General features: G+C 46.7%; 1 protein-coding gene across 2 annotated transcripts in view; it reads left to right on the top strand.

Moving 5' to 3' along the window:
• Window positions 1–27,278, top strand: part of MAP4K5 (mitogen-activated protein kinase kinase kinase kinase 5) — a 101,012-nt gene that overhangs the window by 38,765 nt on the left and 34,969 nt on the right. For both annotated transcript variants that reach the window (XM_056850692.1, XM_056850691.1), the window contains exons 3-13: window positions 5,321–5,411; window positions 6,898–6,962; window positions 8,351–8,406; window positions 11,458–11,505; window positions 11,597–11,639; window positions 12,705–12,777; window positions 15,300–15,431; window positions 15,558–15,620; window positions 23,507–23,588; window positions 26,133–26,249; window positions 27,177–27,255. In XM_056850692.1, the coding sequence (XP_056706670.1) occupies window positions 5,321–5,411; window positions 6,898–6,962; window positions 8,351–8,406; window positions 11,458–11,505; window positions 11,597–11,639; window positions 12,705–12,777; window positions 15,300–15,431; window positions 15,558–15,620; window positions 23,507–23,588; window positions 26,133–26,249; window positions 27,177–27,255 (849 nt within the window). The remainder of the gene's footprint in view (window positions 1–5,320; window positions 5,412–6,897; window positions 6,963–8,350; window positions 8,407–11,457; window positions 11,506–11,596; window positions 11,640–12,704; window positions 12,778–15,299; window positions 15,432–15,557; window positions 15,621–23,506; window positions 23,589–26,132; window positions 26,250–27,176; window positions 27,256–27,278) is intronic.

Genomic DNA, 27,278 nt, shown 5'->3' with positions numbered 1-27,278 from the left:
GTAGGGAAGCGTAGTTGAAACAAGCGCAAATAACCCATGTGGAAATGGCCCTTGTCCTTTCTCCCAAGTTTCCACTTACTTTGCGCTGATCTTTCTCTTTCCCAAACCTATCTTACGTAGCCCAAGCATGTTTGCTTTCTACGTGGATAGGAAGGTGTATATTTTTTAAGGTCTTGCCATCATAACTTATTTATTTGGAAAAGTTGTACTCCTCCCCTTTCAGAATCCACCAAAGAAAGCTCAAAACTGAAACAATAAAACCAAAGAAGCCAAAACATCGGCACCATTTCCCTTCTGTCACCCTCTCAGAGCCAGTCCCCCACACCACTGGAGTGCTGTTAAAAAACATTGGTTCAGAAGTCTGTAGTAGTAGACCTAGATTCGAGTCCAGTAGTACCTTAAAGGGTAAAGGTCCCCAGTGCAAGCACCGGGTCATTCCTGACCCATGGGGTGACGTCACATCCCGACGTTTCCTAGGCAGACTTTGTTTTACGGGGTGGTTTGCCAGTGCCTTCCCCCAGTCATCTTCCCTTTACCCCCAGAAAAGCTGGGTCCTTATTTTACCAACCTCGGAAGGATGGAAGGCTGAGTCGACCTTGAGCCGGCTACCTGAAACCAACTTCCGTTGGGATCGAACTCAGGTCGTGAGCAGAGCTTGGACTGCGGTACTGCAGCTTTACAACTCTGTGCCATGGGGCTCCTAGTACCTTAGAGACCAACAAATCTTCAGTCCCTAGGGCTGAATAGGGACATAGGATTCTTATCTCACTAGAGTTAGATTCGAGTCCAGTAGCACCCTAGAGACCCACAATCAGCTTGATTAGAATAGAGGAAAAATACTTAGGGGTAGAAAATTAGGGGATACTGTGGGCTGCCAAAAAGTGGGTTCTAGAGCAAATCAAGCCTGAACTGTCCCTAGAAGCTAAAGACTAAACTGAGGCTATCGTATTTTAGTCACATTATGAGACACCCAGCAGGAGTGGGGAAACCAACCCAGTTCCCCAGATTAGCGTCCACTGCTTGTGTGGAGGAGTGGGGAATTGAACCTGGCTCTCCAGAGTCCACCGCTCCAAACCACTGCTGTTAACCCCTACACCACGCTGGCTCTCAGCCTCATTTACCTCACAAGGTGTCTGTTGTGGGGAGAGGAAGGGAAGGTGATTGTAAGCCGGTTTGATTCTCCTTAAAAGGTAGAGAAAATTGGCATATAAAAACCAACGCTGCTGCTGCTTCTTGTCCGTCTCTAAAGTGCTACTGGACTCAAACCTAGTTCTTAAAGGTTATTACACAATAATGTTATAATCTAGTGTCATGATCTACTAGTTCTTCTAAATTTCCAGATTTCTTTTAAAAAGCAATTCTCTAGTCCTCTTCGTTGCAGGGATATAAGGGGAAAGATGCAAGCATGTTTTATCCAGATTTCCTGGTAAAGAATGGGGCGGGGAAGCTCCGTGATGGCTGGAGCCTGGCAGGAGTTCAGTGCTCAGCTCATCCTGTCGATGCTCCATCGCTGCTGCATTCACTGTGCATTCGCAACGGCATTGAATGCAACACAGAGCATTGTTGCTGTGTAGATGCAAGTGAAATAAAAAATGCAGCTTATGTGATATTTCTGAGCTTTTGGGATCGATTTCTTATAAATACCTTAGCCATCGTTTTGCATTTTTGTTTCATTTGCTAGTTTTCTCAGCACGGGTTGTTCCTTTTGTAGCTTCAGGCTGTGTGGATGCAGGCAGCAAAAGAACTTCAAAAGCAGACTCCAGTGTGAAACTGCTGAATTAGAATTCATCCAAAAGCTTGACGCCATCTTCCAAGGGCTTAAGAAGGGCTTGGGATTCCTCAGCCATTACAGGACTTGCTTCGTTTTGCTTAGCAAGTTGTTAGTGTCCCTGGGAGTGGTTTACATTTAAACTTTCATAATGACAATTTAACCGGTACTTCCTGCATTTCGTGGCCCTCTGACCCTGCTGTTGACAATTTTTTTTTAACCTTCATAACTTCCTTTTTCAATGTCTGCCTTAGGTTTATTTTAAGCCAAACCAAAGTTTCTGGCCTTTTTGGTTGTGATGAGAAGTTCAGAATCTGTGCTGGCATTGTATGGATTTTAAAGGGGTTATTCAAATGCAAGGAAGCTGAGTCTGGCAATAGTTATTAGACAAAACTGAAATGTCTATAGGTATGTATGTATATATGTGTACACACACATGTACATATACACAGTTCACATGATGGAAGAGAAATAACACCCAACGTCTGTCTGCAGCATGCCCAACATATTAGCTCCTGAGGGGCATTTGGCTGACTAACATTGGGGGACTTAAAAAAAAAAATTCTCTCCCTCTCTCTTTCTCTCTCTCTCTCTCTCTCTTCCCCCCTTCCCTTTCTCCCTCCCTTCCCTTTTTCCTTTTCTATGCAAGGATGGAAATAGAGGATGGTATTTGTAAGATGAGCTCTATCCAAGACTGTTGGGTCATCGGATTCTTAAAAAAAAAAAAGTTTGTGGGTTGAACCATACATTGTTAAAGGTTGTGTAGGTTGTTGGAGACTGGAATAGTTGGGTTTGAGATTTGGATATCTTTGCGGAGGGAATAATTTTTGAAATGTGGGAGAAATTACCATACTTGGGGACTGTGGCTCAGTGGCAGAGCATCTGCTTGGCATGCAGAAGGTCCCAGGTTCAACCCCCGGCATCTCCAGTTCAAGGGACCAGGCAAGTAGGTGATGTGAAAGACCTCTGCCTGAGACCCTGGAGAGCTGCTGCCGGTATGAGTAGACAACGCTGACTTTGATGGACCAAGGGTCTGATTCAGTATAAGGCAGCTCCATGTGTTCATGAGACGGGCTGGTATCTGTGATTGCGGAAGGTTCAATCCTGACTTACATACCCTGTGCCATTTAATTTTACAGCAAACAGGCCTGTAATCGGCAGCCTGCAGTGTCTTTGGCTGGTCGTGAAGCCCACAGACCGCTGTGCGCATCCTGAGTGTTCCAGCTTTTACTTAAAGCAAAAGTTTCTAGCCCTCATGTTTTAAGCAAAACATGGCAGGAGAGAAACACCAAGCCATCAGAAACGAAGAGACAAGAAACAAGCGGTTCTCCTTCATTCCTGTTTTTGGGGTTTGATGAGTTTGTAGCATCTGACGGCAGCAGCCTGTTGAAAGAAGCCATTGTGTAGCCTGCGCAGTTTGTGTTCAGAAGTTCGGCGGTCAGTTGCTGCCTCTGAAAAATGTTGTTTGGTTTCAAATGCGCACAGGCCAGAGGTGGCCCTTGGTGACCCTGTCCCCGATCGATGGCAACCTTGCTGCGTATTCACACTCGGTCTGGTTGCCAACCTCTAGGTGGGGCCTGGAGATCTCCCACTATTACAGCTGATCTCCAGACAATAGGTATCAATTCCCCTGGAGGAAATGGCTGTTAGAATCATAGAGTTGGAAGGGACCACCAGGGTCATCTAATCCCACCCCCTGCACAATGCAGGAAATTCACAACTACCTCCCCCCAACCACATCCCCAGTGACCCCTACTACATGCCCAGAAGAAGGGCAAAAAAAAAAAAAAATCCCTCCAGGATACCTGGCCCGGAGGGAAATTGCTTCTGGACCCCAAAGTGGTGATCACCACTACCCTGGGTATGCAAGAAAGGGCTACGAGAGCCAAACACTGACGCAACCTCTCCTGCCCTCCCTCTCATGATCTGCCTAAGGTCATAGAATCAGCATTGCTGACAGATGGCCATCTAGCCTCTGCTTCAAAACCTCCAGGGAAGGAGAGCCCACCACCTCCCGAGGAAGCCTGTTCCACTGAGGAACCCTTCTAACTGTTGGGAAAGTTAGAAAGTTCTTCCTAATATTTAGCTGGAAACTCTTTTGCTTTAATTTCTCAAGGATGGGACTGTATCCGGCTTCGGTCCCTCTCCTTCCCAGACGCCATCCTGACCAGGAGCGCCCCCCCCCCCAAATCTCCAGGTGTTTTCCAACCTAGAGCTGGCAACCCCCTAGCCAGGACACTGTTTTTCAGGGTTCTGCTTGTGAGTAGTCGTTCTTGTCTTGGTGTTTCACTTCAGGTAGTTCTCATAATCTCAGCAAAACAAGAGCCTAAGAATCGGCTTCCCAAAATTGCTGGGTCGACGGGGGAACCCGGTGCCGGCCCAGTGGTGGAGGGGCTGCTTGGCCTGGCTGGGCAAGGGAGACACTGGGCAGCCGGTCTGGACTCTGGCCGAAGGGCGAGGATGGGGCAGGAGTGAGGGGAACACTCCCCCCCCCCAGTTTCCCCCTCTGCCTGCAAACGTATTTTATTTGAAATGCTTTTTAGGCCTCAGACTTTCAGCCCAAACAGGCCCGCGGTGGCTTCCGAGTCTGTTCTGCGTTTTAATGTCGTCATGAATGAACTCCGAGAGGAATAAAATCCACTGCTTGCAGCAGTCGATTTTATTCCTCTCGGAGTTCATTCATGACGATATTAAAACGCATTGCAGCTTGCAGCAGTCTTAAAATATCATTCGTCGTTAAAAGATAAGGAGAAATGGGGCTGTGGTGGGGAGGACTGTCCAGATTAGAGTCCACCGCTCTTAGCCACTCTTCCACGCTGGCTCTCAAACTGTCAGTCAATCAATCAATCAATCAGTCAATCAGTCAATCAACCTTTATTGGCATATTCCCAGAAATATAGCATAGATGGTACACAAGAATCCTCAATCCATACATTTCCCATATAAATATGATTTAAACTTTGATCCTAGTCCTGACAACTTCCGTCAAGAATTCTGCCACCTTTAATGTGACTTCAGGGATAGAGTCATTCATTAAAAACCGGCATATGGAAGCTTCATGGCCAGATTTCATTTTATCAATCAAGGGTAAAAAATTTTTCTTACGAGGGCCATCATGCAGAAGACAATGGATGATTATATGCTGAAGTGTATCATGTTGACTCAAACTGCATAAACATATTCTTTTCTCAAAGGGGATCTCTCAAACTGTCCAAGGCAACAAAACCATTTAACGTTAGACATACCATCCTGGGGAGAGGGTTACAATGAATAGCAATAAGAAGGGGCAGGTACGTACAGTAAACATCACGTGGGAAATGGGTAGAGATCTTTGTGAGTTCGAGTGGCCTTCCTCGCAGGGTTGCTGGGAGCATGGGTCAAATAATTACGATAGTAAAGGTTCTAGATTTGTGTCCAGGAGCACCGTAGAGACCAACAAAATTTTCGGGGTATGAGCTTTTGGGGGTCAAAGCTCCCTTTGTCAGATAAAAATAGGAAACATGTTTGGTATGTGGGAGTGATTGTTTAATCATCTTTTTTCTTCCTTCGCAGGAGACGACTTTTCATTAATACAGCAAGAAATCTACATGGTTAAGGAATGCAAACACTGTAACATCGTGGCTTACTTTGGAAGCTATCTCAGGTGAGGCTGGTTATTGCATTTTACAAAGCTTATTTTCTGTGCCAGCTTCCTGGAGTGTCCGGAATCTCTGCGCAAACGCCCCCCCCCCCCCCCCGAAAGCGAGACTCTTCCCGGAGGCGCTTTATTTAACAACTCTGCTACAACATGTGGCTGCCAAACTTGATTGCTGGTAGCAAAAGTTTTTTTTTTTTTGGATGTCATGTGACAGCAGTGAACTTTTTCTTACTAAAATCAAGGCAGCATATTTTCCATTTCTCTGAAATTCTTTATTTAATTGGTGGGATCCTTGGGAATAGATCTCTTCCCTTGTTGGATTTGACCTCTCGCCCCAAGTCCAAGTGTGCATTTTCTGGAGATCTGATACTCAGAGGACTGTATTTTCCCTGGTGCCCTGTAAATGTTAGGCAGTTGGCATGCCAAACTAGTCAGCGCAAACAAACACACATACCAAGATCTATGTGTTTGTGTGCTTGCTTGTTGATGTTGGCATTTTGTGAAGTTACTGTGAGTCATAAGTTCAGAGCAACTGATGGTGGGGAAAAAAGGCCTCTGCTCTCCATTCCTATCTGTAAAATGGGAAGGAGGATGACCAGGTAGACCCGGCGTCCCCAGCCTTTTCGAGCCTCCAGGCACCTTCGGAATTCTGACAGAGCGTGGTAGACACAGCCGCAAAATGGCTGCCACAGGAGGCGGAGCCAGCCACAAAATGGCTGCCTCAGCTTACCTTCAGCCACACAGTGAAGATCCTTGTGCTGTGGTGGCAGCTGCTGCCAAAGCAACATTTTTGAAAATCTGCACAGCCGATCAAATCAGTAAATAAATAAATACATTTTATTTGCCGCTGGTATGCCAAATAAAACAGGTAAAACAGAAACTGACTGTACAAGGTATATGTTTACAACCAAGGCCAACAAAATTAGGAATCATCCAATTTTACTTTTCCACAGATCGAGGGAGTACATTGAGGCGATGCAGCTTCATTGCTGCTGCACAGTATTTTGCGACCTGGGTGGGGATTGGTGAGCTGTCTCCCAGCAGAAACCTTTTGGTCCATTCACCGTCATCACCAGCACCCATTTCCCTAATCAAAGGGTCAGTAATATTAGAGCAGGCTGACTTATAGAAGAAAAATACGTACTCTATGGTTTCCAGCTCCCCTGTGTTACAGGGGCAAAGTCTCTCCACCCTGGGGATCTTCTTAAGCCGATCAAATCTCCTAAGGCTCATCAGAAACCTTGTGGGCAAAAGCTCCATCTGGTCTTGCCCGCTTTCTAAAAGCATTTGGCAGGTACCATGGCACCCATAGGCACAATGTTAGGGACCCCTGGAGTAGACGTTAAGGCTGAGGGTAACTGAAAAACATTTACTCTGAGTTGTCAGGGGTAGGAAGGGTGATCGAATCCAATGAAATTAAAAAGTGACTCTCAATCGTCGCTTCTGTTGTAAAAATGGGATTAATTCTGGTCATTTTTCCTTTGTTTCGAAGTCGGGAGAAGTTGTGGATCTGCATGGAGTACTGTGGAGGAGGATCCCTACAGGACATTTATCATGGTAACTGGAAACATACCTTGATTTATGTTTTTCACATCCCACCTTTCCAAGCATAAGGGGTGTGGGGCACTATCCATAGGGAAGGGCTTCAGGCAAGCCTTATCAAGTGTGAGAGTGCATGCAGAGCCCACCACCCGCAAGTTGTGGTGCTGACCACTAGCTGAGGTGTCTTTAAGAAAAAATTGTGGGGCAGAAGCCATGGCTCAGCGGGAGAGCATCTGCTTGGCGTGCAGAAGGTCTCAGGTTCTATCCCCGGCATCTCCAGTAGCGTTTTCAAGGCAAGAGACATTCAGAGGTGGTTTTGCCATTGCCTGCCTCTGCATAGCAACCCTGGACTTCCTCGTTGGTCTCCCATCCAAATATTAAGCAGAGTTGACCCTGCTTAGCTTCCGAGATCTGATGAAATCGGGCTATCCTGGGCTATCCAGGAGTATGTATTTCATATATGTCAAATATGGTCAGATGGGCTAGAGGAAAACATGTGAGCTAGTGCTTTTTGTGGGTTTCTGTGTCAAGCTCCATGTAGGGAAGCAGGCTAGCTGTAAGAAGTAGATTCTGGGGACAGTCACTGGGGAAAGGCTATTGCTGGCATGCTCCGAAGGCAGGGCTTCCACCAGCCACTACCGGAAGCAAGCTGTGGTCTGGTTAAGTAAGCCACATGCTTCGATTTAACCACCAGTTGCCTCCTTCATCCTTGGAGATAGATCACGATGGGTAACCGTGTTAGTCTGTTACTAGCAGGAGAAAAGAGCAAGAGTCCAGTAGCACCTTAAAGACTAACAAAATTTCTGGTAGGGTGTGAGCTTTCATGAGACACAGCTCACTTCTTCAGATACAGCTAGAATGTGAGTCCATCTATCCTTAGGTAGGGACGAGTGAATTAGACACACAACTAATAATGAAGCTCAAGACAGTGCATTCTCCTGGATTGCATAGAGATCTGGGATTCTTGTCTCATTACCAGTGCAGATTTCTTCAAGCCTACTACCCCTCTGCATATCACGCTTAATCCAATCACGCCTGCTAATGCCATTTACTTGCTTTTGACATTTACATTGCTATCGTGTGTCTAATTCACTCGTCTCTACCTAAGAATAGATGGACTCAAATTCTAGCTGTATCTGAAGAAGTGAGCTGTGGCTCATGAAAGCTCATACCCTGCAAGAAATTTTGTTAGTCTTTAAGGTGCTACTGGACTACGGCTCTTTTCTGCTCCTTCATCCTGTCTCTCAGTCCACCACCCTGCCGTATCCCATCCTTGTAAAAGAGAAGACCTGCTTTAAGCTGGATGCTCCTTTTGTCTTGGCTTGTGGGGTGCCTAACTGTTTTGCCTCCAGAGCTTGGCATGGCAATCCTCAACGGTTTTTATGTGTTTGTTTTTCTTCTAGTCACAGGCCCACTGTCAGAGCTACAGATTGCCTATATGTGCAGAGAGACTTTACAGGTGAGCTGATCCTGTGTGCAGTCCTGGGTTATGAAGGCTGTTCTGAATTTCCTGCATTGTGCGGGGGGTTGGACTAGATGTCCCTGGTGGTCCTTAAGAACATAAGAAAGGCCCTGCTGGATCAGACCCAGGCCCATCAAGTCAGCCTTCTGTTCACACAGTGGCCAATCAGGTACTTCTAGGACACCCACAAGCAAGCAAGCTGGCTGCAGCAGCATTGTCCTGCCTGTGTTCCACAGTACCTCATATAATAGGCATGCTCCTCTGATCCTGGAGAGAACAGGCATGCATCATGACTAGTATCCATGTTGACCAGTAGCCACGGATAGCCCTCTCCTCCATGAACATGTCCACTCCCCTCTTCAAACCTTAACATAAGAAACATAAGAAAAGCCCTGCTGTTTCAGACCCAGGCCCATCAAGTCCAGCAGTCTGTTCATACAGTGGCCAACCAGGGGCCTCTAGGAAGCCCCCAAACAAGACGACTGCAGCAGCAGCATCCTGCCTGCGTTCCAAAGCACCTAATATAATAGGCATATTATAGTCCTTCCAACTCTATGATTCTATGATGGCATAAAAATGTCAGATTTTTCAGTGAGCAGTGAATACTTTAAGAAAAGATGGGAGATCCAGATATGCCACTCAGAGCTTCTCCAAGGAAGGATGGGGGGAAATGTGACCCTCAGTGTTGGTGCTGGGCAGACCAGTAGTCTGGCTTTGTATAAAGTGGCTGCATTTGCATGTGTGACTGTGCGGATGGGCCAGGTATTCTCATGGAAATCAGGCCTTTTGATCTGTATTTGTAATGCTCCCCCCCCCCCCACGCACCTTTCTACCATCTGTTGCTCTGGCTGTAAATCTCTGCCAACTCAACGTGCCACTTTGTGCGTTGGACAAAGGAGTCTCTTTCTCACAAAAGCTGCTTTCCACGTGAAATGAGTGAAGAAGACCTTTAAGCGTAGTGCATGTTAGACCCCAGGTCACATATGCAGGTGTTGCTTGGCCCAGCTTCCATGCTGTTGGGAAGTGTGGTTCCCCCCGCCCCCGGCTTCCTCACAGCATTGTGATGCTTCCGTCCACCATCCAGGTTTTCCACGACTTTTCTGCAACCTTGCCTGAGCCTGCTTTGCTGTGATGTTTAGGGAAGAAAAGTCTCCGCAAAGCCAGGCTGGCTTCCACGTGGGTGAGTGGGTGGGAGTCTGGATTTTTTAAAAAGTCCTGCCCACAGAGTAGCTCTTTCCCCTGCCCCAGTCCCCACAGCAGCCCACCCCATGCCACCAGAGGGCTTTTTTGAGATTTGAAACTAGCAGTCGGCGTATCAATATAATGGTAGATCAGTGTGTCCGTTGTGTGTGTAAAGTGCCGTCAAGTTGCAGCCAACTTATGGCAACCCTGTAGGGTTGTCCAGACACAAGAGACTAACAGAGGTGGTTTGCCATTGCCTGCCTCTGTGTAGTGACCCTGGGCTTCCTTGGTAGTCTCCCATCCAAATACTAACCAGGGCCGACCCTGCTTAGCTTCCGAGATCTGATGAGATTGGGCCAGCCTGGGCCATCCAGGTGAGGGCCAAATATGTCCATTACTAGCTCTTTAAACAAATTCTGAAAAAGCCCCTTCATCCCCTGCAGTGGACAGGGGAGTGGCCACTGTGGCAACTGGGGTAGGAAAGCCGTGGGGAAGGCTGCCACCTGGAAGCCCCGTTTCCAGTGTGCTGTGTTGGCAGCCGCAGCATCACCGGAGCTTCCACGGGAAAGTGTTGCCAGGTGGAAAATGGGCTGGTCTCGACATGACATAAAAAGAGGTGGTAGACTTCTGGACAGTAGCACTTCAGAGAAGGAGAAGAGGTCATATTTTTTGCGGTGTCCTTCCGTATAAAAGGTTTCTTGTATGTGTCAGCTACTTTGTCAGAGAGAGAAGTTCAGGATGGCCCTCTTCCTGAAGCATTGCTTCTTGTATACAGTCACGTTTTTTGCAACCAGGAAGCATTCACCATAGATGACTGCTGCTTGCCTTTGAACATAAGAACATAAGAAAGGCCCTGCGGGATCAGACCAAGGCGCATCAAGTCCAGCAGTCTGTTCACACAGTGGCCAACCAGGTGCGTCTAGGAAGCCCACAAACAAGACGACTGCAGCAGCATTGTCCGGCCTGTGTTCCACAGCACCTAATATAATAGGCATGCTCCTCTGATATTGGAGAGAATTGTCCGGCCTGTGTTCCACAGCACCTAATATAATAGGCATGCTCCTCTGATATTGGAGAGAATGCATCATGGCTGGCATCCATTTTTACTAGTAGCCATGAATAGCACTCTCCTCCATGAACATGTCCACTCTCAAAGCCTTCCAGGTCGGCATCCATCACCACATCCTATTCGTTGTGTGAAGAAATACTTCCTTTTGTCTGTTTGGAATCTCTCCCCCTCCAGCTTCAGCAGGTGACCCCGCGTTCTAGTATTATGAGAGAAGAAAAGCTTCTCCCTGTCCACTCTCTCCAAACCATGCATAATTTTATAGACCTCTATCATGTCTCCCCTTAATTGCCTTCTTTCTAAGCTAAACAGCCCTAAGCGTTTGGAAAAGACACGGTCCATTATTCTATCGTCTCCTTCAGTATAGGGGTAGGACAGCTCTCAGTCTTGCATAGACAGAGCTCCTGGCATTTTGGAGCCTGAAGTGCAAAATTCAAATGTTTTTTTTTCCATTGTAGAAAATTACTTTTTTGGGGGGGGGGGGTGGATTTCTTGAGCCAGTATGGTGTAGTGGTTAAGAGTATCGGACTAGGGTCTGGGAGACCTGGGTTCAGATATCCACTCATGCCATGGAAGCTTGTTGGGTGACCTTGGGCCAGTCATGCTCTCTCAGCCTAACCCACCTCACAGGGTTGTTGTGAGGATAAAATGGAAGAGAGGAAAATGATGTAAGTTAATTTGGGTCCCCATTGGGGAGAAAGGTAGAATATAAATTAATAAAATAAAACCTGGTGCCCTGATCTTGCATTTAATTTTGTAGTAAAATGTCCTTATTTTTAATTTCTTCTTCTTTTTCTTAGGGGCTTGCTTATTTGCACATGAAAGGCAAAATGCATAGGGACATTAAGGTAAGTGAATTCCTCAAGGAGAATGTTTGCAGTGTAGAAAAATAATCTCTGTCAATGGATTTAATGAAGATATCCCCCTTTTTTTTTAAAGGGTGCAAATATTTTATTAACAGACCACGGGGACATAAAGTTAGGTAAGTGAATTATCTCTCCTTAGCTTCCTTATGATTGAAAACATATGTAACATTTTGTAGAGCAGTGGGACCAGCTTGGAAGCACTCTCCCCACTATTCAGTGCAAATGTATCTTTTTCTTCTCCATATTGAGCTTTTGGTCTTTAACTGCAAAATCTAGAGGTGGGCGGCACTGATTGGCCGGTGCCCGTGACCTCTCCATCTCAGCTCCTGCCCCGATCCCCAGAGTGCTTTTGTAACTTAAAAAAAAATGTTTCCAGGTTGTTTAAGGAAGGTAAAGAAATAACAAATAAACAGAGAGGGTGCGCGTCCTGCTTCAGAAAAACCAAAAAAGATAATCCTGGAGGGGGAGGGGAATCCTGGAGGGGGAGGGGAATCGGCTGATAGATGCAGCAGTGAATTGATAGAGTGCATGTCTGGTGGGCAGCTTGCGCAACAGGAAGAAGCCAGGGCCTCCCCACAGGTCTGAAAAGGCTGCTGTGACTTCTCTTTAAATATTGCGTCTGTCTAGAGATGCGAAGGGTCCAGGAAAAAACTGGAAATGCAGTTTCTGGGTCTGATTCCTGGAAGACCACTAGGGGCCTGTAACCTCCTCCTGTACCAGGGAGGAGAGAGTAGAATACTGAGCATTTAGTTACCCATCTAAAGGCCTTGAGGTGAGATGGGGAGAGGGTCGTTTGAGTGTGACTTCACCGCCCCCCTTTTCCATAGTCCTAGTGAACGGAAATGATTTGTAGCCTCATAACAGTTTCCCCCCCCCACCGCCCCATTTCCCTTGCTCCCATCCCCCATATTCACCCTTCCAGGAAGGGGCAAAGACCAGCTTGGTTGGAGGTTAATGTTGGTTGAGTATTGGCCATGCCACCCCCTGCAGGGGGCGCCCTTTCCTCTGCCCCAGGAGGAATCAGAGTTTCATAGGTGTCCTGGCAGAATTTAAATTGTGGTCTTTAGGTATTGAGTTCTGTGAGGTAGAAAGGCGGACGATAGACGTTTTCAATAAATGAAAAAAATAAATGAAACCAAAAGGCCGGCTCCTAGAAACATCTTCCATTCTTTCTCCTGCAGCTGACTTCGGCGTAGCGGCGAAAATAACCGCCACCATTGCAAAGAGGAAATCGTTCATTGGCACACCTTACTGGTAATAAATTCCTCGGGATTATTTGAACGCAGGTCTGGGTGGCTGAGCCAGGGCTTCCACGCTGTGCTGGAAAGATTCTGAAATAAACAGTCGGCAGAGGAGGCCGTGAGCAGAGAGGGCCGCCTCCTTTTGGAATGCCGTGTGCAGTCCTGGTCACCCTATCTCAAAAAGAACATTGCAGAGCTGGAAAACGTACTGAAGAGGGCAGCCAAGGAGTTGGAGCCCCTTCCCTAAGAGGAAAAGCTGAAGAGTCTGGGACTTTTCAGTTTAGAAAAGGAACAGATAAGGGGGGACGTGATAGAGGTTTATAAAATTAAGCACGGGCCGGAGAGAGTTGACAGAGAGAACGTTTTCTCCGTCTCCCAAAATACTAGAACTCAAGGGCATCCAATGAAGCTGATGGACAGTAGACTCGGGACAGACAAAAGAAAATACTTGTTTACATAGCAAGTGAATTGAAATGTGGAATTTGCTGCCAGAGGATGTAGTGATGGCCACAGGCATAGAGAGCTTTAAAAGAGGATTAGGCAGATTCGTGGAGGAGAATTCTATCAGCCAGGGTGACTAAAGGGAACTTCCATGTACAGAGGCATCAACCTCTGAATCTCAGTGCCAGGAAGCAACATCAGGGGAAGGCCTTGGCCTCTATGTCCTGTTATTGGTCCTCCAGAGAAACTGGTTGGCCGCTGTGTAAGACGGGATGATGGACTGGATGGACCCCTGGTCTGATCCACCAGGGCTCTTCTTATGTTCTTAGAGCCAGCGTGGTATAGTGGTCAAGAGTGGTGGTTTGGAGCGGTGGATTCTGATCTGGAGAACCAGGTTTGATTCCCCACTCCTCCACATGAGCAGTGGAGGCTAATCTGGTGAACTGGATTTGTTTCCCCACTCCTACACATGAAGCCAGCTGGGTGGCCTTGGGCAAGTTACAGCTCTGTTAGAGCTCTCTCAGCCCCACCTACCTCCTAGGGTGTCTGTTGTGATGAGGGGAAGGGAAGGTGATTGTAAGCCGGTTTGAGTCTCCCTTAAGTGGTAGAGAAAGTCAGCAAATAAAAACCAACTCTTCTTCTTAGCTGGCTCAAGTCTCTAGGGCCCATCTTGTCTGGACACATGAACACATGAAGCTGCCTTATACTGAATCAGACCCTTGGTCTGTCAAAGTCAGTATTGTCTACTCTGACCGGCAACGGCTCTCCGGGGTCTCAGGCTGACTTCTTTCACATCACCTACTTGCCCGGTCCCCTTAACTGGAGATGCCGGGGACTGAACCTGGAACCTTCTGCATGCCAAGCAGATGCTTTACCACTGAGTCACAGCTTTCCAAGATCACAAATTTACAGGCTCAGTGGCAGGCAAAACCCCATTGGGGGGGCACAAAATTGGAGAACAACTCCCCTCCCATTCATTCCCAGGAACCAAAGAGCTACCCTCTCAGTTCAATGGGGAAGGGGGACAATGGGGACACTTTGGCTTTCCTCTGGGGGTTGCCTCTTCAGTTGGGGCCAAAGACGTGCTAAACTCACCTTCTAATTCTCTTCGGCCTGATCTCAACTCGATGTTGCTTGACAACAGAACTTACCCATGTAACTTGCTGGAGCGAACAGAGCAACGAAAACTGAATCGTCGAGTCTTTCCTCAAGGAACCCTGGGAATTATTCTGCAAGCAGAGTTTTTCTGTCTGGATTCAAGCTGCCCAGGTTTCTGAGGGAAAGTGTCGGCGAGTCTGTCAATATACAGTCCGTTCGTTCTGGCCTGCGGATCTTGAAATCCAACAGGTTGAATGCGCCCCCTCCACAGGAGTTCAATAGACCTCCTGCTTTGGCTAGGGGATTTGTCCAGCAGTGTGGATTTATTTATTTATTTATTTATTTTAAATGTATCTCACCTTTCTGCCCTCACAGGGGCCACCAAAGGCGGCTAACAATTTAAGACCTACATGATAAAATCATGTTTTAAAGCCATTAAAATACCCCCCCAATGAAAAAAACAAGAATTAGAATACAGACAAAACATCAAAACGGCAATTAAAACATTGGTTAGGAAGGAGGGATCGTTGAGGGAAACAAAAGAAACAAAAAAGTCTTCATCCACTGGCAGAAGATAGCGATTCAAGGGGACTGATGAATCTCACTGAGGAGAGAGTTCAAGAGTTTTGGTGCCACGACCAAGAAGGCCTTCTTCCATGTTGCTGTCTTCCAAATCTCAGAAGGCAGGGGCACTCAAAGCAGGGACTCTGAACATGACCGTAGTGGTGGGGTGGGATCATACGGGAGAAGGCTTAAATGATGCTGGCCAGAAGCCGCATTGGGCTGTAAAGGTCAACAACAGCACCTTGAGTTCTGTCTGGAAACATATTGGGAACCACTGTAGATGGAACACAGCTGATAGTGTCCCTATGACCCACTTCGGTCAACACAGATTGGACATGCCAAGTTTAGTTTCATGGGCGCTGAGAAAATACTCGGGGAGTGGAAAGGCCTTGCAACTGGCACTCTCTAGTGATAACCTTATCTCCCTTTCAGGATGGCCCCGGAAGTTGCAGCTGTGGAGAAGAACGGCGGCTACAACCAGCTGTGTGACATCTGGGCCGTGGGCATAACGGCCATCGAACTGGGGGAGCTGCAGCCGCCCATGTTCGACCTTCACCCTATGAGGTCAGTGGGCAGAGGGGCTCTCCTCCCCTTTCCTTTTTGGGCGGCAGCATGGAATTAGACGCTGGAATTGTAGGGAAGGAAGCCCCTGTGCCTTATAAACTTTGGGAACGTTTCCTTCTGTTTCAGGGCCCTCTTTCTCATGTCCAAAAGCAACTTTCAGCCGCCAAAGCTAAAGGAGAAAACAAAATGGTAAGTCTGGAGTTTCCTTTCTTTTTATAACGTGCTCGAAGAGGCATTGCTTGCTCCAGCCAAATGTTGCCTCCGTGTTAAAAAAAATAAAATCCCTAGTTCGCTCTTTCTTAAGCCCTTATGGCAATTTTTTATTATTACACATAATATACCAGTATGAAAATCTATATAATCAAACCACATCAACTTTAGCAATGCGTAACTTACTGTAATCTTGTACACCTCAACATTTCTTTCTTTGCAGTTCCCTCTGGTTTAATTATATTCCAGTATGTAATGAATGGCTGCCAAATCTTAATAAAATCTTCTTGCGTGTTCCTTTCGCCCTCCCGTATTTGCATAATTGCCGTTATCCTGTTCACCAGCAAAATGAATCAGGCTTTGTGTATCCAAACTATTAGTTTTGGGAGTATTTCTCCCCCACCCCACCCCAATACTGTGCTGTCATTCTAACAGCTGCTAAATATTTTTAACCAACTTTCTCAATTCCGGTTTCAGCTATCTTAGGAGTATGCCCTAAAAGGGTGAATTTAGGATCATGTGGTATTTTCTCTTTTAAAATGTCTTCCAATACCTTAAACCCACCCTTCTACCAGACCTGGCCACCATATATGAAAACGAGAACCATTTTTTACTGTTATATCTCCAGCGTCCTTTGTAGATGATGTTTTCCTATTTTCTCAATCCTCTCTCTGTGTGTGTGTGTGTGTGTGTGTGTGTAAAGTGCCTTCAAGTCGCAGCCGACTTATGGCGACCCCTTTTGGGGTTTTCATGGCAAGAGACGAACAGAGGTGGTTTGCCAGTGCCTTCCTCTGCCCGGCAACCCTGGTATTCCTTGGTGGTCTCCCATCCAAATACTAACCAGGGCTGACCCTGCTTAGCTTCTGAGATCTGCCGAGATCAGGCTAGCCTGGGCCATCCAGGTCAGGGCTCAGTCCTGTCTGGGGTTAAATACGACCTATATACTATTTTCAATATATTTTCTCTTATTTAAAGAACATTTCTTAACGCCTTCACACAGAGCAAGCTGTTCTTCATTTGAAATATTAATCAATAAATCTTTTCCCCATCTTGTCTTATAAATCAATGGTCTCTTGTCAGCTTGTATTAATAACCCACAGATGGCGGAAAGTAATTTAAGTTGCTTTTCTGGCTCGTTGGCAATTACCTCAAAGCCTTTTAGAACACAGAAAAGATCCATCTGTGACTGCTTATTGTTTTGCTTACAACTCGACAACTGTTTTATGAATATCATTTTAGGCTGCTGAAATTTTGTTACTATTTTAATGCCCTTGGCTTGTTTATTATTGATCATCCTTGGGCTGTTGTCTTCATGATTTTATTTCCTTTGTGAGCTGTCTCGAGCAGGTCTCTAGACTGGCAGCATAGAGATTTTCTAAATACATAGCCCCTTCACAGCTGCTGTGGAGGCAGGCCTTAGCTAGGACAAGAGCAGGAAATAAATAGTTAAGATTCCTTGGTATTTAAAAAAAATCCCAGGCTGTAAAAGAAGAATAGTTGGTTTTTACATGCCGACTTTCTCTGCCACTTAAGGGAGAATCAAACCAGCGTACAATCACCTTCCCTTCCCCACAACAGACACCCTGTGAGATAGGTGGGGCTGAGAGAGCTGTGACTTGCCCAAGGTCACCCAGCTGGCTTCGTGTGCAGGAGTGGGGAAACAAATCCAGTTCACCAGATTAGCCTCTGCTGCTCATGTGGAGGAGTCAAACCCGGTTCTCCAGATCAGACTCCACTGCTCCAAACCACCGTTCTTAACCACTACACCACACTGTTAATGTCTCACGAGAAGGGCTCATTATGCCTGAAAAATTAAGCCAGCAGGTTAGATATATTCACCACTCTGCGCCTCTCAGAGCACGCAGGACCTTTGCTGTACTGGTCCACCTGCCCGCCCACCCCTTTTCCTGCCAATCTATGCATAGTGACATCATCCTCGAGAAGAGGACACGTGAGGATCCTTTGACTCTGCCCACAGCACAACTGATAAAAGCCGTAGCATCACCGTTGCCCACAATTTACTGGGCGAATGGGACCTAGGAAGCCATATTAAAGTCTGCCTTCTCCCATATGAACCTACCTGTATGCTCCGGTCCCCTTTGGAGGCCCTGCTTTGTTTGCCTCCACCATCGAAGGCTAGAAGGGCGACCAGCTGAGAAAGGGCTTTCTCGGTGGTGGCACCAGAACTTCAGGACTCCCTCCTCAGGGAGACTTCGTCTGCCTCCCTCTATTGGTATCTTCCACCAGCGGGTGAAGAGGTTTTGTTTGGTTTGGTTTGGTGTATCCCCAATAACAGTTACTGGCCCTCCTCCCCAGTTCTGGTGTTGTTTGTCTATGTGTTTTTATCGAATTGTTTTATAATTTTAAATGCTGTTTCTATTCGTTCAAATGTTTTAATGTTTTCACGTGCACTGCCTTGGGGTCCTGATGGGGTGGAAAGCCAGCACGTGGAAAGCCAGCGTGGTGCAGCGGTTAAGAGCGGTGGTTTGGAGTGGTGGAGTCTGATCTGGAGAACTGGGTTCGATTCCCCACTCCTCCACATGAGCCGGCAGAAGCTGATCTGGTGAACTGAATTTGTTTCCCCACATGTACACACGAAGCCAGCTGGGTGACCTTGGGCAAGTTACAGCTCTGTTAGAGCTCTCTCAGCCCACCTATCTCACAAAGTGTCTGTTGTGGGGAGGGGAAGGGAAGGCGATTGCAAGCCGGTTTGAGTCTCCCTTAAGTGGTAGAGTAAAGTCAGCATATAAAAACCAACTCCTCCGCCTCTTATTTACTTAACGTTTTTAAGGTTTTATATAAATAAATAAGAGTAACCGGTCTGTTCCATGGTTTGAAGGAGGATGCATGCCTATTGTCCTGTAAACTGATCAAGAGTGTGTCTGTATGCTATATTTCTAATCCAGAAAAAGGGGGGTTAGTGCTGGAAATCTCTAGCGCTTGGGAAAGACTGTCTCATTCTACTCCTCCACCATGGTTCCTGTGCATAAATTCTTTTCAGATGGTATCACCAGGCCTAACAAAAAGGATTTATTACCCTATGGTGGGAATCCGTCTGCCTGTTAACTTGCTCCTCTGCCTGGCCTTTTGTTTAATCGCCAGGGTGATGTCCTCGTAACCACTAGCATGTCCGATTGGATGGGTCCTTCACCAGTGATTTGTGGCATTCCCCCCCTCCCCCAGTTTCCAGCTCTCCTTTCTTCCTTCCCCAGTCAAGAAGCACTAATGTACCCAGTGGGAATTTTGCCGGCAGCATTTTGTGATAAATTGTTGGGTGTCTATAAGAGCCAGTCCCTATTGGCTGAGTTGCTGTGATGTCATGGAACCAGAAGGTTATGGAACACTTACAAAGAGCGCTGCCTTGTGTGAGAGAAGTGAAGGGTCAGTTTGGCTGGGAAGAACCGCCAAGGGGACTCGATCACTAGGAAGCTGAAGAGGGCAGGGGCCATGGCCAAGTGGCAGAAGGTCCCAGGTTCAATCCCTGGAGTTTCCAGAGAGCCAGCATGGTGTAGTGGTTGAGCAGTGGTTTGGAGCATTGGACTTCAATCTGGAGAACCGGGTTTGATTCCCCACTCCTCCACATAAGCGGTGGAGGCTAATCTGGTGATCCGGGTTGGTTTCCCCACTCCTCCACGTGAAGCCAGCTGGGTAACCTTGGGCTAGTCACAGCTCTCTTAGAGCTCTCAGCCCCACCTACCTCATAGGGGAGGGGAAGGGAAGGTGTGGGGAAGGGAAGGTGATTGTAAGCCGGTTTGATTCTCCTTTAAATGGTGGAGAAAGACAGCATATAAAAACCAACTCTTCTTCTTAAAAAAGGATCACTTAGTAGGTGACGTGAAAGACCTTTGCCTGAAAACTTGGAGAGCTTCTGCCAGTCTGAGTAGACACTACTGACCTTGATGGACCAAGGGTATGATTCAGTATAAGGCGGCCTCGTGTGGGGAAGCTGAGGCAATGGGAGGCAGGGAATCCAAAGGTGAAGAAAACGAGGCACTGAGCTGAGAAAAAGGTATTCGAGGGAAGGGCAGATCAGAGAGCCAGTATGGCGAAGTGGGTTAGCGTATCGGACTAGACCTAGTGAGACTCGTCTTTGAATTCCCACTCAGCCATGATGCTCACTTAGTGACCTTGGGCCCGTTGGCCTGGCCTGTCTAGCAGGGCTGCTGTGAGGAAAAAATGGCAGAAGGGAGAAGTTTGAACAACTTGGAGGAAGGGTGGGATAAAACTGAGATTAACATTGAAGCAGATTTCTGTCAGCAAGAAGAGGTAAGAGGGAAGGGAGCTGAGGTGAGGAGGGCCCAGGAAAAAGCAGGCCAGGACCGGACAGGGAGTGAACGGGGCCAAGGATGCAAGGTAGTGGGACGTGATTTCATGACTCATTATTTGTCTGCCATCCTCTCGTCCGAGGTCAAGTTCTCCCAGTCCGAGGTCCCTTTTGTTAAACTTGATTTTTATTGGAACGTGATGGATGTTCTCTGACCTCGATTGTATTTTCCAACATACCCCAGCGGTCCTTTACGTGTAGGTTTCTTCTGCCTCTGCCTTTCTGCGGAATCTTGCGTACAACTAGCAGGGGGTAGGACAGAGAATTGCTCAGCTGTTTTGAAGCCTCAGGAACGTGGTTTTAAAAGACAAGATCTGATGATGCGTGACTGTACAGGGAAGAGGTTTTTAGGCCGGAGGCGGTTCTTCCAGGGAAGCCGCAACCTTGACCCCTCTCATGCTAGAAATTAAACGCTGCCCCTCCCCCACAAACAAGCTGAAGCTCAGTTGTGCTTCCCTTTTGGAGGTTACTTGTTTCTCCATTTTCTTGTTTCTCCTTGTTGTGTAGTGCCAGTGTTTTGATCTTCAACTTAGCCACATTTTCCAGCGCCCGGAGAGTTGAAACCACATTCTTTTTCTTACAGACAGTTTTGCTATTTGCATAATAGTTGCATGGACCCTTCCCACCCTTCCTCTTTTTTTGGGAAAAAGATACGAACCATTACATTTGCCACCAAAAAAGAGATTTAAAACACAACAAATTTTCACTGAAAATACTATGTGGGGTCCATGGGTTAGAGAAGGAGGGTCCATAGTTCAGTTGTATTGTTCGTCATGCCTTGCTTGCAGAAAATTCTTAGATTCAGTTCCTAGCATCTCTAGTTAAGAAATCTTCCATCAGAAAAACTGAAAATACATGGGGAGGAAATCCCCCCAAAATTATTCTGTCCCCCTTCTCCCAGGGGAGGGGCTGTGGCTCAGTGGTAGAACATCTGCTTGGCATGCAGAAGATCCCAGGTTCAATCCCCGGCATCTCCAGTTAAAGGGACTAGGCAAGTAGGTGATGTGAAAGACCTCTGCCTGAGACCCTGGAGAGCTGCTGCAGGTCTGAGTAGACAATACTGACTTTGATGGACCAAGGGTCCGATTCAGGATAAGGCATCTTCATGTGTTCTACCATTATTTGGGGTTGGGCCGTGGCTCAGTGGTAGAGCATCTGCTTGACATGCAGAAGGCCCCAGTTTCAATCCCCAGCATCTCCAGTTAAAGGGACTAGGCAAATAGGTGATGTAGAAGGCCTCAGCCTGAGACCCAGGAGAGCCGCTGCCAGTCTGAGTAGACAATACTGACTTTGATGGACCAAGGGTCTGATTTAGTATAAGGCAGCTTCATGTGTTCATGCATTCATGTGTTTTTTAGTTAAACCCCATTGGTATATATTTGATTTGACCCCCACACACACCAATGTGCATGACTAAGCTTGGTGGTGATTGAAATTGCCATCCAGTCGCAGCAGGCTTCTGGCGACCCCTCATGGGGTTTTCAAGGCAAGAGATGATCAGAGGTGGTTTGCCATTGCCTACATCCGGGTGAGGCCCCTGGTATTCCTCGGAGGTCTCCCATCCAAGTACTAACGGGGGCAGACCTCGCTTAGCTTCTGAGATCTGAAGATTGGGCTAGCCTGGGCTATCCAGGCCTTAAAGATTACTTATAATAATAATTGTGTGCCGTCAATTTGTGACTGACTCAAGGAGACCCCAGGACCACGTGGCAAGAGACGAGAGGTTACAATTCCATAATAACAGTGTGGTCCTACTCCACTATATAAGAAGGAGGAGGAGAAGAAGAGGAGGAGGAAGACGAGGAGTAGTAGTTGGTTTTTATATGTCAACTTTCTCTACCACTTAAGGCAGAATCAAACCAGCTTACAATCACCTTCCCTTCCCCACAACAGACACCCCTGTGAAGTAGGTGAGGCTGAGAGAACTGTGACTAGCCCAAGGTCACCCAACTGGCTTCATGTGCAGGAGTGGGGAAACAAATCCAGTTCACCAGATTAGCCTCCGCTGTTCATGTGGAGGAGTGGGGAATTAAACCCGGTTCTCCAGATCAGAGACCACCGCTCCGAACCACCGCTCTTAACCATGCTGGCAAACAGGCCAACAGCTTTTGCATGCTGTGTTCCACCACTGGCTTCCTATACAATTTTTGGTGCTTGGAACATTTTAATTGATACTTTAGATATCAGTTAGTGCTTCTGTATAGGCTTGAGATGTAAAACATTGAAACTCTGATCCTTGCGTGGACAGAAGTTCAGAGATATCTTGAAATATCAAGATCTGGATATTTCAACATATCTTACTTACAGTCTTCTTGTGAGACTGCTCTATTCCTAGAAGAGGATAGAGACCCTTAGAATTCCTATTCTTTGAATAGGAATCTAAGTGCAGTGATCTTTCCATGAATTGGAACACTGAGAGTCCATCAGATTTATGGATTCTTACAAACTAAGTCTATTTGGCTTACCAATGCTAAGAAGCATCCTGAATACAGAGCTAATAGCTAGACCTCTGAGATTGTGTCAGAACGTCCTCTACTTAACAGAGGGACTTCTGAACCTCCTCAGAGCAAGAGACCAGAGAAGTTCCTGAAGGGAAAGGAGATTCTCTGTACTCTGTGAGATATGCACAATGCACATACACAGATTGGCACAGTCAAAGAGACTGTAAACAGCTTTAAGCTAACACATAGTATTTATATATTCAGCATTGCTGTCTAAACTAGAAAGAGCATGCATAGCATGTACATAGACAATGCCTGATCTTAATGATGATCAGTTAAGAATATTAATAGAAGTCTTTAAAGGACTCCAGGTGACACAGATGACACAGCAAGGTATAGTGTGTCTTCTGTACAGAAATGTTATGATGTTTTGAATGATTTAAGTTAGGATGCTTCTAACCAAATCTTTCTCCAAAGAATTAACTATATTTTGACAGGATTTCTGTAACCTTATATTCTGAATGAAGGTGCATTGCACTAAGGATACTTTATGAGTATATTCTGACTAAGATACTCCTTTATGGAGGCATAGAGAATGTGAATGATTACTTGCTACATAAACATGTTTAAGACTAATGATGTCTATCCTTATATGATATTTTAAGGCTTTGCAACCAAAAAGCATATATTGTATAATGTAAATAAATGTGTTTTTTATATATACTTCTACTCTTGTCCATTATTATAAATTTATTGGCGTGTTCAAAAGATGTCCTAGAAGCAATAACAAGTTTCTAGGAACCGTTGATTCCGGTCTAGTGGTGTCTCGCTGTATAAGATAACGCCATTTCTCAGTAAATGGTACATTCTAAGAGTGTAGGCACTTAACGGCCCGAACCGCGACACTGCGTTCTCAGTTTCCTAGCTATTAACATTGTTGGTGAGTCATGTAAATTTCCAATGTAACAGAATTTTCACTGCGCTGCCTTTATTTTATTTTATGAATTATTTTAATAATCCAGAGCCAGAAAAATATATATAAGAGCTGCGTGCAGTCCCACTAACTGAGATTAAAATAGCGTATTTAATTTCCTTTAAAGGTCAGCAACATTCCACAACTTTGTCAAAGTAGCACTTACCAAAAATCCAAAGAAGAGGCCGACAGCAGAAAGACTTCTGACTGTAAGTGGTTTCTGCATTTTTTCTTCTTCATTGTTACTGATGGGGGTACGTATTTCAGACATTTTCTCACTCCAAGAGGCATCGCTTACAGTTACAAAGCACAATGAACGTTAAAGACTTTCAGACAAACAACGTGCTTCTTGCTTGTTACAGGAAATAGCTTTGTGGTTGGACTGGGCAAGTCTGGATAAACAGGCATTTGTTTTTAACTGGAAATCATGGAAAGTTAATGGCACCTAAACTGTGTTCTGGTGCAGAAATTAACAGAGGTAAATTAAAAGAGTAAGTAAGTAAGAAAGAGTCTGTGGCGCAGAGTGGTGAAGCTGCAGTTCTGCAGTCAAAAGCTCTGCTCACGACCTGAGTTCGAAGTCGTTTTCAGGTAGCCGGCTCAAGGCTGACTCGGCCTTCCATCCTTTCAAGGTCTGTAAAATGAGTACCCAGCTTACTGGGGGTAAAGTGTAGACGACCGGGGAGGACAACGGCAAACCACCCCGTAAACAAAGTCTGCCTAGTAAACCTTGGGATGTGACATAACCCCATGGGTCAGGAATGACCCGGTGCTTGCACAGGGGACTTCCTTTACCTTTTTAAATAAGTAAATGTAGCTGTTCTGCTGCAGACCAACATGGTTACCCTGTGAAATAGTAAACAATTTTAGGACACTAAGAGCGCATTTGTGGGGGAGGGGTGGGGGTGAAGCTCCATAGGAGCCGGCGTGACCCTGTGCTGGCGTAAGTGCCTGTTTAACCCGGGATAATGGGTACTTATGCCTTCCCTGGTGGCACAAACACTGTTGCCTGGGTGCCCTGGAGTGGCACAGGCTGCTGCTGCGCTGGGACCTAAATACTGGAAGCAGCAGGCCGTGCTGGCGTCGGGAGAGCATTCCCGGGGCGTTCCAAGGGGAGGAGCTGATGTTAGTCAGCTTCCTAACCCACTTTCGCCCCCTTTCGCTGCGGCGTGGCTGCACTGCCTTGTTTGGTGGCACAGCCTTGCTGTTTGCAATGGGTCATTTCCCCCTTTTTTAATTTTTAAAACAAGGGTTTTTTCCCCCCTTCAGGAATGGGCATGCCTAAAGCAATCATAAAATCAACACCCACCAGGTCCAGAAGTCTTCTTGCTCACTGTCAAACAAGAATTCTATTCCTTCCTTCCTTTCTTCCTTCCTTCCTCCCTTCCTTCCTCCCTCCCTTCCTCCCTTCCTTCCTTCCTTCCTTCCTTCCTCCCTCACTTGAGCACATGAAGCTGCCTTATACCAGATCTGACCATCAGTCCATCAAGGTCAGTACTGTCTACTCAGACCGGCAGCGGCTCTCCAGGGTCTCAGGCTGAGGTCTTTCACACCACCTACTTGCCTAGTCCCTTTAACTGGAGATGCTGGGGATTGAACCCGGGACCTTCTGCATGCCAAGCAGATGCTCTACCACTAAGCCACAGCCAATTCCTTCCTTCCTTCCTTCCTTCCTTCCTTCCTTCCTTCCTTCCTTCCTTCCTTCCTTCCTTCCTTCCTTCCTTCCTTCCTTCCTTCCTTCCTTCCTTCCTTCCTTCCTTCCTTCCTTCCTTCCTTCCTTCCTTCCTTCCTTCCTTCCTTCCTTCCTTCCTTCCTTCCTTCCTTCCTAAATTTGCAAGGAGAATTGAATCAGTATTTTCTGACTGTAAATGAATGCTTCCTTGCAATCGTGGAAATCCTCCATAGCTGCTATGTAACAGTGGTATGAAACAAAGTGGGATATGTTTAAAAGAGGTCTTGCTCAGTGTGGTACAGCATCTGAGCTGCCGCGTCCGTAACTGGTGTTCGTATTTCATCTTTGCCTGTTGAGAGGCAGCCCATAGAGAATGGGGGAGCAATCCCTGGAGAGCCGCTGCCAGTCAGAGTAGACAGTACTGACCTTGTTGGACCACGGATCTGATTCAGTATAAGGCAGCTTCATGTGTTCATGTGAAATTAACCTTGGTTGAGCCACTGCTGATCATGTCACGGTCATTTCCATGCTCAACCCAATCTTGCTCAGCTTGGATGCTGTTAATGTTGAATTTTTCTGGCTCTTAGAAAGCATAGCAATGTGGAACCAAAGCGTGAACACAAGAAGCTGCCTTATACTGAATCAGACCCTTGGTACATCAAATCAGTATTGTCTACTTAGACCGGCAGCAGCTCTCCAGGGTCTCAGGCAGAGAGGTCTTTCACATCACGTACTCGCCTGGTCTCTGTAACTGGAGATGCCAGGGATTGAACCTGGGACCTTCTACATGCCAAGCAGATGCTCTACCACTGAGCCACGGCCCCTCCCCTCAATGTAATGTGTTATAATCTTGAGGAGGACCAGGGGCTACTGGTAGTTCCTGGACCACAATTTAAGAGGCACTGTGTTGGACGGAAGGAACTCCTTGTGTGAACGTGGCTTCTTTGATGCACGGACCGTTGTCTCCCAGCGCAGTTAATTCTTATGCAACAAAAGAAGTCCATCTGCCTCAGTTCCTCCTTTCAAGAGCAGTCAAAGTCCTAAGCCAGTTCTCTTCTTTGCGCATTTCCCCCCCCCCCCCCAGCATAGTTTCGTCGGGCAGCCTGGTCTGACTCGAACTCTGGCCGTCGAACTGTTGGACAAGGTGAACAATCCTGATAACCACCCCCACTACAGTGAGCCGGACGACGACGACTTCGAGGTGAGCTCCTCTTCTGGCCCCTTTCCGTGACGGTGGTAACACCAAAGAGTTCCTGGTGATTCCTAGAACTGTGTGAGGTCACTTCTGTGTTGGCCCTGGAAGAGACGTCACGGTGTACACGACACCGGCTTTTTAAAAATAAATTATTATGCTGCCACTTGGAGTGGTATTGGGCAGTAAGGGTTGCCAGCAGGAGTATAGTGGGAGGTCTGGCAACCCTATAGAAAAGGCATGAAAGGAAAGAATATATGAACATAAGAAAGGCCATGCTGGATCAGACCCAGGCCCATCCAGTCCAGCAGTCTGTTCACACAGGGGCCAACCAGGTGCCTCAAGGAAGCCCACAAACAAGAGAACTGCAGCAATATTTATCCTGCCTGTGTTCCACAGCACCTATTATAACGGGCATGCTCCTCTGATCCTGGAGAGAATAGATATGCATCATGACTAGTGTCCATCTTTACTAGTAGCCATGGATACCCCGCTCCTCCATGAACATGTCCACTCCCCTCTTAAAGCCTTCCAAGTTGGCAACCATCACTACTTCCTGGAGCAGGGAGTTCCACAATTTAACTGTGTGTTGTGTGAAGAAATACTTCCTTTTGTCTGTTTTGAATCTCTCACCCTCCAGCTTCAGCAGATGACCCCGCATTCTAGGATTAAATGCCCTCACCCCGTGATGCTTTCCTAGATTTTTTAAAAATGCACACACACAAGATCCTAATTGCAAGTCTTTCACCTGTTGGAAAATGTGGAGGGTAGGGTTTTTGTACCTAAGGTACAAAAACGTAATGCTGAAATTAGATGTCACTCTTGGTTTTAACATCTTAGTTTGGGGCCGCAGATAGGCAGTCCTGTTTTTCTTGTCTTTCTCTTTCTTGAGTGAGCCTTCCTGACACCTGACGTATCCCTTTCTGGCCCCGACAGCCTCACCCAGTTATTCGGCCGACCATCCGCTCCACCAACCGGAATGTCAGAGCAGAGAGGACGGCGTCGGAAATAAACTGTGAGTTCGCTGGGTGTTTTTAA

This window comes from Euleptes europaea, chromosome 6 (genome assembly GCF_029931775.1).
Source record: "Euleptes europaea isolate rEulEur1 chromosome 6, rEulEur1.hap1, whole genome shotgun sequence".
Lineage (NCBI taxonomy): Eukaryota > Metazoa > Chordata > Lepidosauria > Squamata > Sphaerodactylidae > Euleptes > Euleptes europaea.
The sequence above is the reverse complement of the archived record's forward strand: the minus strand, read 5'-3'. Positions and strand labels throughout refer to the sequence as shown.